The sequence below is a fragment of the Carassius gibelio genome, chromosome A9 (assembly GCF_023724105.1).
Source record: "Carassius gibelio isolate Cgi1373 ecotype wild population from Czech Republic chromosome A9, carGib1.2-hapl.c, whole genome shotgun sequence".
NCBI lineage: Eukaryota > Metazoa > Chordata > Actinopteri > Cypriniformes > Cyprinidae > Carassius > Carassius gibelio.
Genome location: NC_068379.1, coordinates 19,836,550 through 19,852,988, shown reverse-complemented (window position 1 = coordinate 19,852,988; position 16,439 = coordinate 19,836,550). Strand labels below are relative to the sequence as shown.

At 37.4% G+C, this 16,439-nt stretch overlaps 1 protein-coding gene across 6 annotated transcripts in view; it reads right to left on the bottom strand.

The window, feature by feature from the left end:
• Positions 1 to 16,439, bottom strand: part of LOC128019908 (Krueppel-like factor 12) — a 43,763-nt gene that overhangs the window by 22,067 nt on the left and 5,257 nt on the right. For 4 of the 6 annotated variants that reach the window (XM_052606251.1, XM_052606252.1, XM_052606253.1 and 1 more), the window contains exon 2: positions 3,360 to 3,442. The exons of the other annotated variants lie outside the window; for them this stretch is intronic. In XM_052606251.1, the coding sequence (XP_052462211.1) occupies positions 3,360 to 3,425 (66 nt within the window). In that variant the 5' untranslated portion in view covers positions 3,426 to 3,442. The remainder of the gene's footprint in view (positions 1 to 3,359; positions 3,443 to 16,439) is intronic. 6 annotated transcript variants of the gene reach the window in all.

The following is a 16,439-nucleotide window of genomic DNA, read 5'->3' as shown; positions in this document are numbered from 1 at the left end:
TCTTGCCCTGGCAACCAAAAACACACTTCTTTTGTGACATTTCGGTCTATCGCTTTGGTCAATGAATGTCTCTGCTCTGCTCTACGGGAGCGCGCGCTCTTAGGAAATTCCGCTCCATCTAACGTCACACAGACCCATACTCGAAAAAAACTTTACGAAACTTGTGACAAACCAGAAGAGGTATTTTTGGAACAAAAATACTCCTTCAAACGTACAACTTAATTTTTGAAACTTTGTCAATGTTTAGCATGGGAATCCAACTCTGGGGTTCTTCGGTCATTTATGACCCGAAATTTTTTTTTTTAAAAATGTTAAAAATCGTAGCTTCATCGGAATGGTCCGAAACTTGGTGACTTTTTTGGTACTTGGTATATGAACACCCCAAAAAATTGGGGACAGGATTTTAAAAGTCTAAGTGGTCGTAAAAAAAAATAGTCACACTCAGGGTCTTCGGGTCAAAAATGACCCGCCATAGGAAATGAATGGGAAATTGGCAAACATATGAAAATACTGAGTTCTTTTGTGTGTACAATCTACAAATCAGCCACAATGCAGAAAAAAAGCACACAACAGTGAAGGGGTGAATCTCTAAAACATCAAGAGTGCAAAACAGACAAAAAAAATTCACACACACACACATACTTATACACACAAAAACACACGCACACACAAATGAAAGTGTGTCATTGCAAAAGCTAATTTTGGGAAATGTGTGAAATAAAAGCAATTATTCATCAATGTAAGAAATAAAGTGCACAGCAATGAAAGCATGAGGCTGTAAGCCATCAAGGTTGCAAAATAGACACACTCACACACACACACAAACACACACACACACACACACACACACACACAGGGAATATGAGACTGGTGAAACTGTAACAGAGAAATGAGAGAATATGTGAAATAAAATCAATGAATCAAATAAAGGGGAGACATTGGATCCAAAATGCAAAAGTCACACACCATGTCTCTCTCTTGAACACACACACACACACAAACACACACACAAGCACATGCGCACGCACGCACGCACACACGCACAAACAGAGTAAGGTCAAAGGATGGAATTCTTCCCTAGTATCCTCCAGGCCTATTGCAGCACCTGTTTATAAAATCAAGAAGCCAATCACAGCATCTGTTGACACACACACACACACACACACACAAGGAAATACTAGACTGGTGAGCCTGTAACAGAGAAATATGAGAATATGTGAAATAAAATCAATAAATAAAATAAAGGGGAGACATTGGGTCCAAAATTCAAAAGGCACATATTATGTCTCTCTCTCTCTTGAACACTCTGAAAACAGGAATCGTTTGCTCAAAGTGCCACATTCCAATTTGTAAGGGACACTCTATTGTGATGTGTGACAACTGTGATAATTAGTTTGTAAATAATATGTAAATATAGTTAGAATGATATTTTTTTTTTCTCTAATTTAGTTTAATTTAGTTTCTAATTTACTGTTTTGATAATTTTTAGTTTATATTTAGTATAATTAATTTAGTTTGATAACTGTTAGTTTAGTTTTGTTCATAATTGCCCGTTGCCAATTTTGAATAAGAGTTACTGTTCATTCAATTTAAATAATATGGACATAATAATATGTAAATATTTAGTTATGATAATATTTAAAACACTTTTTTATTTTTCTATTTTCCATTTACATGTACTGTTTGAAAATGATTATACGTTTGCTGTTATTTTTGTTTTTTGTTCATAATTGCTGTTGGCAATTTTGAAGAGTTACTGTTCATTGAATTGCAAAAAATAATTTTAATGGAAATGTTTATAATAAAAGGTAAATAAAAATATGTTATGATTTAAATAATGTAATTTTTTTTATTAAGTTAGAATTAAAACAATGGGTAACAAAATGCTTTCCATTTGTTCTCTTTCTAGTGCAATGTTCAGGTTTGACTGTATTATAAAGTAAAACTGGCACTTGAAATTACCATTTAAATCAACCAAACAAAAAAAAAAAAAACTTGACAAAAATAGTCTTTGAGAATCTGTGATTATATATTAAAATCCACAACCTGAAATAAATAGGCAAATATGTGCAAAAATCACTAGAATTCACAAGCCTTTCTACAGAGAGCTGTAAATTCTCTATAGTGGTAAAAATGTGCTATTGCATGATAAAAACGCTTAATTTGTCCACCAGATGGCACCAATCTAATTTCAAAAATTGTTTTCTATAGGCCTTGGCTGTACTTTAAAATAAAATACACCATTAATAAAAATAAAAATAAAAATACATATATATATAAATTTTCTATTATATTCAATGGGAAAAAATGGATCATAATTATTGCATAAAAATTCATTATTATCATAAAATTCTCTCAAAACACCAAAAAAGAAAGAAAAAATATTATTGAACAAAAATACATTTGATTGATTTTACTGAAAAAAAGTATACCTGAATCCCGCCCTCTGGGTCATTTTTGACCCGAAGGTCCTGAGTGTGACTCATAAATGAAGAACCCCAGAGGGTTTTAACAGTGTGAAAACTCAGTATGCGTGAAATAGCACTTCACCCCCCCTTTAAATCATTAATTATAAAGTATAATTTTAATTGACAGTCCTAAAGTATACAATACATAACATATATTTCTGCCATTTGTTTCTCTTACAATTATTTCTGAAATGATCTGCAGTTGTCCTACATGATCTGAAAAAATTGGTACAAAAGCTGTCACTGGGGCAGTGCCTTTTGGAAAGGTACACCTCTGTACCCCTAAAGAGTGCACATTAGTACCTTAAAAGTACATATTAGTACCTAATTGCTACATAGTAATACATTTTAAAAATACATTTACCTTATTTTCTGAGTGTGTGAAGTATTTCAGCAAGAATTTTTGTAAAGATACTTAAGACTAATTTATTTTATGTATATTTTAGGGCTGTTTATGAGAGTGCAGCACCCTCTTACAGGCCCCTTGGGGTCCCTAATATATAGTATAAACAGTACATACTCTGATAATGCCTGGAGGACAGCCTGGATGATCATGTACAGTACAAGTGCACTTAGGTAAGCAGCATATGAAGAATTAATGACAAAAAAGAGAGAATGACTCCCCACAGCAGTGTCTCTGCATCTGTGCTTGAACCCTGCCAAAATGGCTGCCCTGGCTGCAGTGGCCCTGACTATAAGCCCTGGATGCATTCCTGCTCCAGCTGTGGCCCTCCACATCAGGGCTGCTCCACACACACAAGCACCTGGGAGTAATTAGGGGTATAACAGTGAGGGGGTGAGCGTGTGAGGGGTGAAAGAAGTAGAGGGTGGTATGGGAGTGTAGATTGGAGGTTAGGACAAAAATTGTATGAAAAACAACTGTTCTCTTACCCCTCTCTCAGATTCCAGAGGTTCTGCTTTGACTCGGACTGCAGGCATTCCGTCTAGCATTAACATCCTGTTATTGATGGCGTCTGAGAGCCGAGAGAGAGGGAGATAAAAAGAGAAAGGCATGAGAATGCTGCTGCGTGTGACTCCTCTCACCTTTTCCACAACTGAATCAGACCTAGCATGCTCCGAACAATAGCACAGGCTACAATGCAACAGGCAATGATGTCATCAAGGAATGCAGTTAGTAAACAGTCCTGGTTTATGGCCGAGGGTAAACAAACGCATCTGGGCTGTATGTTGGCTGGTATTTTACATCTAAATGACTGTGAAGATTGAGTGACACAGAATGTAGCATAGTAAGAAAGCCATAACACTCAATCATGTCAATGCTGAAGGAATACAGGATAAATACAGAATGAAGTATGATTTTATGTGAATAAACACCGAAAATTCTATCCCCCTTGAATTCCAAAGCCACTCCATCAGCTAAGGCAACATGTTTCTGTGCCTGTCAGATCAATCAAATCAATCAAAATTGATACTTTTTAGTTACATATCACATATATTTATATATGAAGCTAAAACGGTCATATTAAACATATACCTTTTGTTTTTTTTATCAGCCTTCAGTTAGCAAGCTAATAGCTAGTGCTGGGTGATATACTGGTTCAAACAGTAAATTAGTTTGAATTACAAACATGGTATAATTTTTTTTTTTTAAACCTGCATACCGTGGCATACAAGTGGCTAAACAAGGTAAACAGTGTTGTGAACTGAGAGGAAATCCTTGTTAACTGTTAATTACACGTCTGACTAATATTTGGAGAACATTTAGAACTATTAATAACACACAACAAATTCTTTAACTGGGCAAATAAACCAACTGTAAATGACAGTTAACAGAACCATAGACGCTGAAGATGCTACAGGCAGAGCAAACTCAATTCACCATGCGCAAAATATTGGAGAAAAAAAAAAAAACCTGAATCCTGAATTGGGGGTGGGGGTCTGACAGTCAGGAGAACTGATTGTCATCAGAAAAGTTCAAATGGTATTTTCTTTTCAACATATCTAGTATTAAATAGTGCAATGGTGCTGTTTACAGCTGTATGCTGCTGTTATATAAGCGCCACCTGCTGCCAGAGAGTGAATTTTTACAACTTATTCAGCCCGTGTGCTGTTTTTGTTTCATGCAGATATGTTTGCACACTTTCACAAAGCTAAAGGTCAAACAATTCTGTTATTGCCTTAAATTTAGAGATTATAAAATATATTTTACATCAAAACTGCTCATGCTGCTCGTGATTAAAATGCAGTGATTCTGTAACTGTTTCATGTATTCTGATTCGGACAAAGGCACAGTCAGGGAAAAAACGTGATAAATCATGGAACAAAAAACCCAGTGCTAAAGATTTTTGGTCAAACCACCCAGAACTGCTTACAGCTTAGCCTCTTTGTCGCCATCTCCGTTTGAAACCTTCAGTTGCAGTTATTTGTGGAATTATCACCATTACATGAGTTGCGCATAGCCATGACTCCTCACCGCGGATGTATCTAATGTTTGTGGAGTATGTGTGGCTGTCAGTCACCGCACCGGTGTAGATACTGCATTTCACAATTACAGATTCTATGTCTTGGAAGTATGACCAAATTAAAATTTTCACTGGAACATGTCATTTGAACAAGTAACATGTCTGCCACTTTTGTTCTGACCAACTGAGGAAAAAAAGCATTACAATAAATAGCACTACAAATGGTGATTAAACCTAACGATCGCTTAAAACGTCTTTTGCTTTTGGCTATAGGTGAATCCCCAGTTGTCACTAATTATTGTAGTTTTTACCTTTCTGTATTACAATTCGTCATCAAAATATGTTGAATTATTCCAGCTGATGTGACAAAAGCCTATATATGATCTGTCACCTGCAGCATCCTCACATGCTACAAACGCTCCCTTTGAAAAGAAAATAAATGAGTCTAATCCAGCCAAATAAGTAGATAAATAAATGAATAATGCTAAGAAAATCAGTTGTTAGTGTCAGTTTTTTTTTTTTTTACTTTGACTTTGTAAAAATGTTGCTTCCACAACTCAATGTGACAGAATTATATTCAAGGTAACCAGTTATATCCAAAGTAATAAAACTGATTGGTAAGTTGATTGATTCAGTCATTTATTTAAAAAGAGACATTGTACATTAATAAATATTCAAGTAAATGCATAGTACCAAAATTAGCCAAAAGGCTATTTTTCAGAGGTCCCTCTGTCTGGTGTTGTTATGCAGAAAAAAAAATAGAGTAAAATATAAAACACATAGAGCTCAGCTAATCCGCACACTCTGTATAACATAGGCTATTTAAAATGATAAAAAAAAATATATATAGTATAAATAAAGTCTTGCTGCACAAAAAAAAAAAAAACACATCATCATTGACAACTTTACTGGCTATTAATATGCCAATTCCTAAAATATTTGAATAATTAATAGGATGTATGTTCTAAAAACCCTTCAAAATCCATCCTAGACCAACTTTTGAAAGGTTTTTCAATAATCCGTTCACCTGAAACTAATTAATGTCAGGTGTAAAGGGGGCCGGTATGATTAAATGAATGATACATTTATATAGCACTTTATTGTGTAATGTTGTACACCTAAAAAAGCTTTACAATCATGCAGGGGTCTCTCCTCAAACCACCACCACTTGGATGATGTGACGGCAGCCACAGGAAAACGGAGCCAATGCACTCACCAAACACCAGCTACAGGTGGAGAGGAGATAGGAAAGAACATGTAGCATCACCTAGGCGACCAGCTGCATGTCTGTATAGAGCTATGCTAGCAAACACGTGCACACACTCATACAAAACACATCTACATACGAGCACGCAAACTGCTATCATCAGAGTCTCCTGACATTTCTCTTCTTGTATATTCACACAAATGACAAGACTTTCTAACAGAATCTATGTCCTTGTGCAAACTCCCCTCCGGCATCTAAGTCTCGGAACAAAGACCCCAGCCTTGTTACAGCTCTGTGCTTTACAGTGGGCTCTGCTCTACAAGCTCTCTCACACATGAAACAGTGGCCACCTCCCTAAACATCCAAGGGATGCACAAGGACAGCTTTAATGAACTAGTGGAATCTGATTACAAGTTAATATGGCTCTTGGAGCACTGCATGATGGGGAGATGAGACGCTCCAGCACTCCCACCGAGACAGTTTCTCTCCCCCGTCTACTCAATTTACCATGTTTAACACCATAAAGGCACATTAATAGACGCATGGGCATCTTGGGAAATGCAATATTCATGTTTCCTCATGTTTGTTTGGGTTTCTCCTGTCGGAAGGGACAAGCTCGCACACAAAAAAACAGAAAGATGACTTGTCTTGAGGATAGAAAAGAGAATCTCTGCCTGTCAAAATGACTTTCTTAGATGTGACAGAGTGTTGCAAACATGGTCAGTGTGGCTTTCGGAGTTGTTACGACTCTTAGAAAAAGGGAACTTCATGAAAGAGCCAATCACAACAATGCGATTGTGGCTCAGAGGGATGTGTCCCGAAGTAACCCATGCACTTATTATTTTAGCAGCAGCACATGATGGAATGCAAGCAAGCAGATACGCTCTAAACATCTCTATTACACTTCACTCCTGGCATGGGCGGCAGGAAATGAGGCCCAGATCTCGACTCAGCACTTGGGCTGAACCCATTCTGGTGAAGATGAGAGAACACTACGGTCCACCGGATGAACCAACATTTTCATGTTTTTACAGGCAGTGCTCATTTTTCACACAGTTATTGTTTTAGTAGTCATTGTGCTATGAGAAAAAAAAAAAGACTAATATGTTGTCATGTCATGTTTAATAATTTAAGTATTCATTTGTGGTAAAATGGTATAGTTTTACTGAGAAAAATAACACGCAAAATGACAAAACCCTGTGTCAAACAGTAAACAGATCAAACTATTTCCCAACATTTTAAAAAATATATAACAATTAAACATCTGACCATATCAAAAACATTTTAAATACACTACTGAAGAATTTTATTTTGAAACAGAAATAAGTTGACACTGTTATTCAGCAAGAAGGCATTCAACTGGTCAAAACTGACAGTTAAGAAATGTATCATGTTACAAAAGATTTCTATTTCAAATAAGCACTGTTCTTTTGACCTTTCTTTGTTTCAAAAAATCCTGAAAATAATGCACAAATGTTTTTAACACTGGTGCTAAAGAAAGAAATATTTGTATTATTATCAACGCAGCATATCAATGATTTCTGAATCATCGTGTGACAAAACATGGGCTGACTGCCTGAAATTCAGCTTTTCCATTACAGTAATACGTTTCATTTTATAATGCATTAAAATAGAAAAACTTTTGTTTTAAAAGGTAATGAAATGATATTACACAATATTACTCTTTTCTACTGCATTTTAAATCAAATAAATGCAGCCTTGGTGAGTATATGAGACTATTTAAGGATGTTAACCATTAGCAGTTGCACTGTATTTAACAAGCTTTCTTGTTATTTATTTATGTATGTCTTTATTTATGTAAAGTTAAAAGCAAAATATAATATCTGTATGGATGTTAACCCAACGTTCGTCATTGACCAAGTGTGCTTCCAAGCTAATCCGTGTGCACTGGATTGATATTGTGATCAGGATGTCCAATGGCTGCAGGTAGTGGTAGGCTGAGATAATGTTGCCATGGCAACTAAAGTTGGAGCTCAGAGGGTTATTGTCCTTCTGGATTGACAAGGTTTCACAGTTGACCAGGGCACTCGCTGTTCAAGAGCCGACTATTTTTTTGGTGTGTCCAAGGAGCTGTCATCACACTCATGTGTATTGTGTAAGCATATGACTCTGAGACATTGATCATTAGATCAGATAAATGATCCAACCTCTTGCCTAACTAACCTTGTCCCTTAAGAGAGCTCAAAATGGGAAATCAATACCATGAGCAAGGTCTCAGTTGTTTCATTAACCATCAAATGAACAGATTATTAGCATAATTGAGTACAGTTCCATGAGGTTAACGTTTAGGCACAATTTGTCTATTTTAGCTCCAATTGATTAACACTTAATCAAGAGGTTGTGATGGAGGATGGTGTATCGCCAACTGTAGTTAACAGTGCCAAGGTGATGCAAGAGGCAAGAGTAATGATGACTAATTCTAGGTCCATTCTCCTCCAAACTGTGCAAATGTTCCACGTCAAATCGGTGTGATTTATCTAATCAAGTATATTATCAGTGTATTACCCTGAAGACCCTAACAAAGGAATTTTCACATTAAGACTTCGATGTAATGATATTGTTTATGGATCACGCATAATCTTTATTTTTAATACCATTTGATTGCCATGGACTGACTTCAATTTGATCAAACACAGAGAACAAGAGATCTGTATGCATTTCCGTCAAGTGGGGAACACAAAAGAAGATATTCTGAAGAATGTTTCAACTGTTTTTATCCATACAATACATAAAAACAACTTCGGACCCTGCATGGGGAAAAAAACAACTGGGACATTTTTCAATATATCTTCTTTTGTTTTCACCAGAAGAAAAAAACCATAGTGGTTTGGAAAGACATTCTTATTTTAAAGAATGTTTCATCAGTTTTTATCAATAATATAAATAAAATAAAGCTTTGGACCCCATCCACGCTCACTTTATGGACAATTTTTTATATATACAGTATATATAATCTTTTTTGTTCCTCAAATGAAAGTCAGTCATACCGGTTTGAAGAGATATTCTTATTTTAAAGGATGTTTCATCTGTTATCCATACTATAAATAAAAAAAATTTGGACCCCACTGACTTTTATTGTATGGTCAATAAACCCATTGAAACATGTTTCAAAATATCCTTTTTTGTGTTCCACAGAAGAAAGCAAGCTATATAGGATTGGAATGACACAGGGTTGAGTAATTGATGACAGAATTTTCATTTTTGGGCAACTATTGCTTTAAAGACCTGAAGAAATGGAAAGAGAGCAACTGAGCGAGAGAGAGAGATTACGATCACCTTTCCATTTCACTGGGATGCTGAAATGAAATGGTGATCCCAGGTGTGAGTGTTATGAGCATGGGAGGTGCAGTGGCTGAGTGCTCAGGCATCTCATTGCCATGCACGGCTGGAGCCGTCCCCCGAGAGGCTCGCTGAGAAGAATGAGGGCAATTCAACTGGAAACAGGGCAACAGGGAGGGGGCCCGTCCGGGATCTGATTCCGGCTGAGGATGGGGGAGCCAGGGGAGGGGATTGGCTGGCACTTCCATGCCCAGCCGTAGCTTCAGAACTCCCCTATAGACTTGGGTGCCGGCAGAGACACTGCGCAGGGGGCGTAATCACCAAGCAGACCCCGACGAATGATGACCGGATCAATATGAGGTGACAGGTCTGGGTGGAAAAGCCTGACCTTCCTGGACCCCACGCTGACCCTGCTACACAGTGATTTAAAGAGCATTCAACTTGTCCCCCTGAAGCCCGTTGCATACCTCATTGTGTAACTTTCTGCCTAGCCAAGCCTGGTGTGCCATTGATGTGAGGGGTGTTGCAGTGCACAGAAGCCTCTATTTAAGTGGTTTGGAGGTATTTCTAGAGTTATATAAATCTGTTGAGGCTTAAGATGTATAAAACTTGTTTGACATCTATTCTGGCTGATACAGACAAGCAGATAATTGATTTTGTGCTATGTCTGATATTAATCTTTTTAATTTAAATTTAAGTTTTAGTAATTTGGCTATGTTCATTTTTCATTTGCAAATGAATTTCAGTACTTCAACTTTGCCTTGGTAACTAACTAAAATAAGTAAAATAAGTCTAACATTTAAATTTTATTTCAGCTTTATTTCAATTAGCAAAAAAACTATTAATAGTTTTAGTTTTAGTTAACAACAACACTGCCATGAACAACAGAATAGTCAATATACTGTACAGTAGGCCAATATATATTCAACAATATAAAAAAAAGTGTAATATCAGCCGATAAATGACATGCTACTATACCGATATATTATATAACCTAGAATAAAATATTCCAAAATTTCAGAATAAGAAGAAAAAATAAGTAAATTTGGAACATGAGCAGAAAAGAAAGAGGAGCAGGATTATCTTCCTACTGCTTGGAGGCGTTTCATATCTGAAATTTTAGATTTTTGCACTGGAGGAGTAGCACACTAACAGACGGGTTGGCTTGGTCCTGCCAATGCTTTGTTCCCATGTCGAGAGCCCTGAGCAACTGTGGGCATCTGTGGCACAGAGGCTGGTCCTGCTGCCATGGGCCGAAGGGTGGAAATGCGGATGGGGATGAGAGGAGAAGGAGGAGGTGGTTGGGGAGGGAGATTTAAGCACTGGAGCCCAGCCAAGAGCCAGACAAGAACACTGAACTCAAACATGCCAAGTGAGCCTCTATGGCTCAACCAGAGCAAAAGAACAGCATTTTACATAACATCAGACTCCACACTGAGGAGAAGAGCTATTGAGAGTTGCTCCCCACTGAGCTCTTATAAATCGATTACCTTGTCATTTGAGTTGCAAAAAACGAACACTTTGGAAATATTAAAGTTGAAGTTTGCAATTTTGGATTCACTAGCTACCAACAGACTGTTAAAACACTGACTGTCTGTAAGGAGGCTTCACGAAGTTGGTTAGACAAACAGTCTTTTGTTGTTTGCAAAAAAAGCTACGGACCAAAGTCAAAATACTATTAATGCATTTTATAAAAATAAAGTTCCTGCTGATGTTCCTCATAAAAATCCTGTAACCACTTAAGTCAAAAATTTTATTTACACACAAAAACCCCACATGATGCAATGAGAATAAGGCTTCCTCTGGCCACTGCCAGACAACGTCTGCAAGACAGAACTCAGCTCAAGCTCAAGCTCACTTCCCTCTTTAGAGGCCTCATAAACAGCAAATATGACGAGTCAGCACTCTGTCGTCCCCAGCAGAGAACATGCAGGCTAAATACCACCTTTCCATTTACTGTCATGCTGGACAAAGTAACTCTTAATTAGTTAGCCTATCAAGACAGAGGGCTCATTTTGTGATAAGCTTAATGTTTCACTATCAAGAACTTATATATATGAATATGCATATGTAATACTAAAGCACTACCATCCGACACTTTCACTTTTTTTGTTGCACACTTGAAAACTTTTCAGAAGTGAAACATCAAGTTCATCTCACACATCTAAGGTCGTGTATTGTCTGAGCATGTACTGCATTTGAAGAGGAACTTAATTCTTGATGGCCAACAAAACGTCTTCCCTCACACAAACTGAACAGCGAATGCATTTCAGAAAACATCATAGCATACAATCACACCCACATTCACATCTCTTTCTGGTGGATTTCGTGGATTCTAACCCCAATGCTTCACATACTTCGTTGTGGACTGTATTTCTGGGTTAATATTTTCTGGCATACTGTGAATGACTTCAGACTTTCCATTTTATAAGGCACATTTTCCTTGGCAGGCAAGTCTGCCCTAAGACTTTGGCCGCTTCTGGGACCTTTGATTCGAGCTCTAGAGAGATGTGCTCCTTCAGTACCAGCCGAGTTTGTGGATAAATAACATGAGCGTGTGTTCTCCTCCCTGCGCATCCGGACGGTAGTGCTTCACCTCAGGGAGCCAACTTTGCCATTTTCCTCTGGCTAAAAACAGCCACACAACAATGCCTGTCATTCACTCGGGCCCCCAACATAGCAGATTTGCTGTCTTGTAGCTCTCTTTATATTTCTGAGTGTGACAAATGTACTCTGACTCAGACATGACCAGATAAACTCTTCTAAACAAAAAAATGAGGTCACAAGGGAACGCACTACTCTCAAATACTGGTTTTAGAGCCATGTCGATGCAATCAAGATGCACAGAGTATTATCCAGTTCACCCAGAAGAAGCCCTAAAAGCCCATCAGCACAGTCAAATGCTGGTTGCCAGCTGTCAAAAGGCTGAACTGTACATCAATTTGACCCCGTTACCCCCATCACTAGGCCTCACACACCTGATAGGAAGTAAGAGACCTTTAATAGAACGCTGAGGCTCTTGTAAACACTAGGCCAACTTTCCAAAACATAGGCTGATGGAAGCACCCGTAGTCTAGCAAGCTGCCCTTGGGCTCTAGCTATTTCTGCACGGGGAGATCCTGTGTCAGTGTTCCAATGAGGATAAGACAGCTCAGCCCAAGAGAAACAGCCCAGTCTGCACCACTTGCAAATAAACGGCTGGACACTGTAAAACTCTGGTACTGTTGGCGCAAGAGAAATCATGGCTATTTCTGCCACTCAGTTTGTTCAGAATTCAGAAAAGGAAAGAAATTGGTTATTAAAATGGCCATTAGGCTTTCAAACATAAGCATGATTCACAACTATTAGCCTAATCTAAAAAAGTCCTTTCCCATAGTACATGATATTACAAGATAAATGATAGCACAAGATAAACGTGTAAAAGGTAATCAAGGAGAAAAGAGGGGACAGAGTCGACTCATAATTTTTTAAAACCACAAAAATAACGTTCAGCTGAATCCATGTAAATGCTAAGAAAAATACTACAACTGTTTTTGAGAAAATATACATCATCTACACAGCTGCAATATGTGCATCTTCCTGGTCACCTGTTCCTAATCAGCATTTTCAGCTGAAGAATCTGTTTCAAAGTTTGTGAAAGCAGAATTAAAGGGCTTAGTGTCAGTAAACACATCCGTTACACATTTAGTCAGAGCTTAGCTATTTTGTTTGAAGTTTCAGAATGTACAGTGACAGGCTTTTAACTGAGCGGCAAAGGGGCGTCTTTACCGCTAAAGCAAAGGCATTGTGGGTTTTTTTCATTCACGTGGTTTTGCAGCTTCTCGTAAACCTGTCTGGCTTCCTGAGCTTTGGTTTCTCTGCCAAATCTGTCTGACCTCTGACAAATTTCTCATGATTTTCCAACATATCACCCCTGTATTCACACATACGTACACTGTATATTCATCTCAGTATAGTTTTATATTGGTTTAACAGTAACAAAGTTGAAATAAGGCAGGATGATATATTAAATATTCACAATAAATTTGCAGTGATTTTTCTGGCGATGTAAAATTCTGCAACAATTGTTGGTTGTTAAGGTTTCAGTAAAATAAAAAGTAAAATGGTGTGTGGAATAAAATATTTATTCTTAATTCAGAATAGAATTTAACAACAAAAGATTTAATTACTTAGCTATAATGCCCAGCCCTAAAATTAAATACATAGAAATCTGCTGTTACCTACACAGTACTAATCTTCAATGGTAGGCTGCACAAAAGGGAGGTGCGACCCCAGCCAATGCTAGCACACCTCTTCCCTTCCCCCTTTAGTTAAAGTGCTGTGGTCTCAGTGGCCTGTGCTTTAAAATAGACCTGACACAAAAACCTCAATTGCTCCGAGAGGTATGGAATGGGCGGAGTGGTCACCGCAGAGGGTATTAGCTGCAGAGAGGTGGACTCAATGGATCAATAAGGAATGTGCATGTGCTGATATGCTGCTTTTGCTTCATATTTTCTCCCTCCAAGCCTTCGGTTTGCACAGGAACTGGAAATCCAACCTCATCTCCAATTCAGAAAAGAAAACTAATGAACTGCCTCTGACCAGCAATGCCTCACAGCGCTCGCTCTCTTTTTCTTTCTCTCCCTATCAGAGTGTCACGTCTCAAGTCTGCAGTTGGTGTACTGTAAGGTGACCATATTTCCCAAATGAAAACCGGGGACATTTTAGTAGTGGTATTGTAAAAATGAAAACAAATAAGGATCATTTTTGGTAATTGAAATAAAGCTGAAATAAAACAAAATATTAATATTAAATGAAAAATGTAAACGAAAAAATAAATAAATAAAGCAATTTTCCCCAAGAAGTCATTAATTCACCTGTCGCTACTAACGGGTTACTACATGTAGCTGGCAAGGTTTCCTAAAAAAATAAAATAATAATAATAATAATAATAATAATTGTAATAATTTATTGATAACCCATTAATAATCCTTCCACAATGTTTATTAGAATGGTTATCAAGCAACATATAGTCACAGCAGTGCAGTAATACTGATGTAATGAGGTCACAGATGTGTATTTGTAGAGTATTTTATAAAAGCTTCAAAAGCAGCTCACCCAATCATAATCAAGGACTATCCCTTTTATCCATAAGAATGAAATACATTTAATTTGAAGTAATAAAATTACTAAAACTAAAAAAAAAAAAAAAGCTAAAAACATACATATATATATTTTTTTAAATCACATTCACATTGAAAAAACTAATTTCACATTGATTCAAGTTATTAATCCACTTTTAATTTTAATGAACCCAGCCCAAGGTTATCAGTCTTACAAAAAAAGTTCTTTACTGCAGGCTTATTTGGAAAAGCCCCTGACTATTATTTACATGTATAAATTAAGAAGCCAACATTAGAAAAAACATAGCTTTTCCAATTAGTAATGCACGTCCGGTTTGTCATCCAATCACAATTGCTTGTGATGTGATTGACAGTTAAGAATAATGCCCCACCTCTCAAAGCCTAATCCTGCTAAGAAGGCGTTCACAGCTGCCCCAGCATTCAAGTAAATCCATTTAAAAGTTGCCCAAAGCTAACTTTTAAGGGCCATCTGCATTTGTACCAGCTGTGGACCGCAGGGAAGGTCTGTTTGCTGGAAAGGTAGAAGTTCCATCCAAACGAAACATCACACACAGATGTGCAAACAACAACACGGTTTCACACTCGAGCTGTGCACTGTCAGAGAGCAAATATTCACCTTTATACTTACAACAGTAAAGTGGGATTCACTCAACCAAATGCTTATTAAAAGCACATACATATTATGTACACTAGTGTTCATAAGCTTGAGGTCGGTACAAGTTTTTAAATGTGCTCATCAAGGCTGTGTTTATGTGACAAAACACACAGTCGAAAAAAAATTACACTTTAAAATCATTATTTTCTATTTTAATATGTATTATGTAAAATGTAATTTAATCATGGGATGGCAAAGCTTAATTTTCAACAGCCATTACTCTTTAGATCACATGGTCCTAAACAATAATTTCTTAACATTATCAATGTTGAAAACAGTTATGCTGCTCAATATTTAGTAGACATTTTCAAAGTTAAAAATCAGCATTTATTTGAAATAGAAATGTAACATTTTATAAAACTGTTAGTTCCATTCCTCGATTCTGATTGGTCAGCAGCTGTGTTTTATTCACGATACAGCACAGCTATAACCGCTTCACTCCAACAGTTCTGTGTATCATTGTGCAACATCTTAATAACGAATTTTTATTAGTCTTTTTGTACCACATGCTTTTGAATCGGCACTTGTGATTTTTTTTTATAAATAATAGCAATTCAATGGCACGCTTAAATGCCACTTGCAGTTACACAACTGCCATCATTGCCTTTACATTCATAGTCATTCTATTGGTCACCGAACATCACATGGAAATAAGAGCAGTCGTACTACAGTATGCATAGTAGTGCAGGTTATACAATGTAGTGAGTCTGTTAATTAAGTGTGTTTGTGGAGGTGGATGGCAGTGGGGCTGGAGATCTGTGGGTGGAGGTGGTGGAGTGTATTATGATCAGTACAATAACCCACTCCTAATGTCTCGGGGGGGCGGCTGCATCCTCCAGCCTTATTGGCGAAGAGCTTCTTTAAGACGCCTCTCTGTAGCCTTTCAATGCCTTGCGCACCAGCCCCCTCCCCCTACACGCATAAACACACACTTTCAGATCACCCAACCAGGTATGAATGCACAAACACAAACTTGCCTTCTAGTTTGCAACTAAACACCTACAGAATTTTAGTAAGTTAGATGTGAACAGAATGGAGCTACACAAAAATCTCCCTTGCGTAAACCCAGATTCACAATTTCGGAACGTGCATGTTTACAGAGCTCACATCCTCTTGTAGAACCTCCTACACACACTCTCTGATTGAGCAATGGCATTTATGCCAAACAAGAAAACACACTATCACAACACAAACGAAGCGAGGCACACACTCATCTCGCACGTTCTGTTTTTCTCTGCAAATCTATAACCAGCGCTCTTGCCA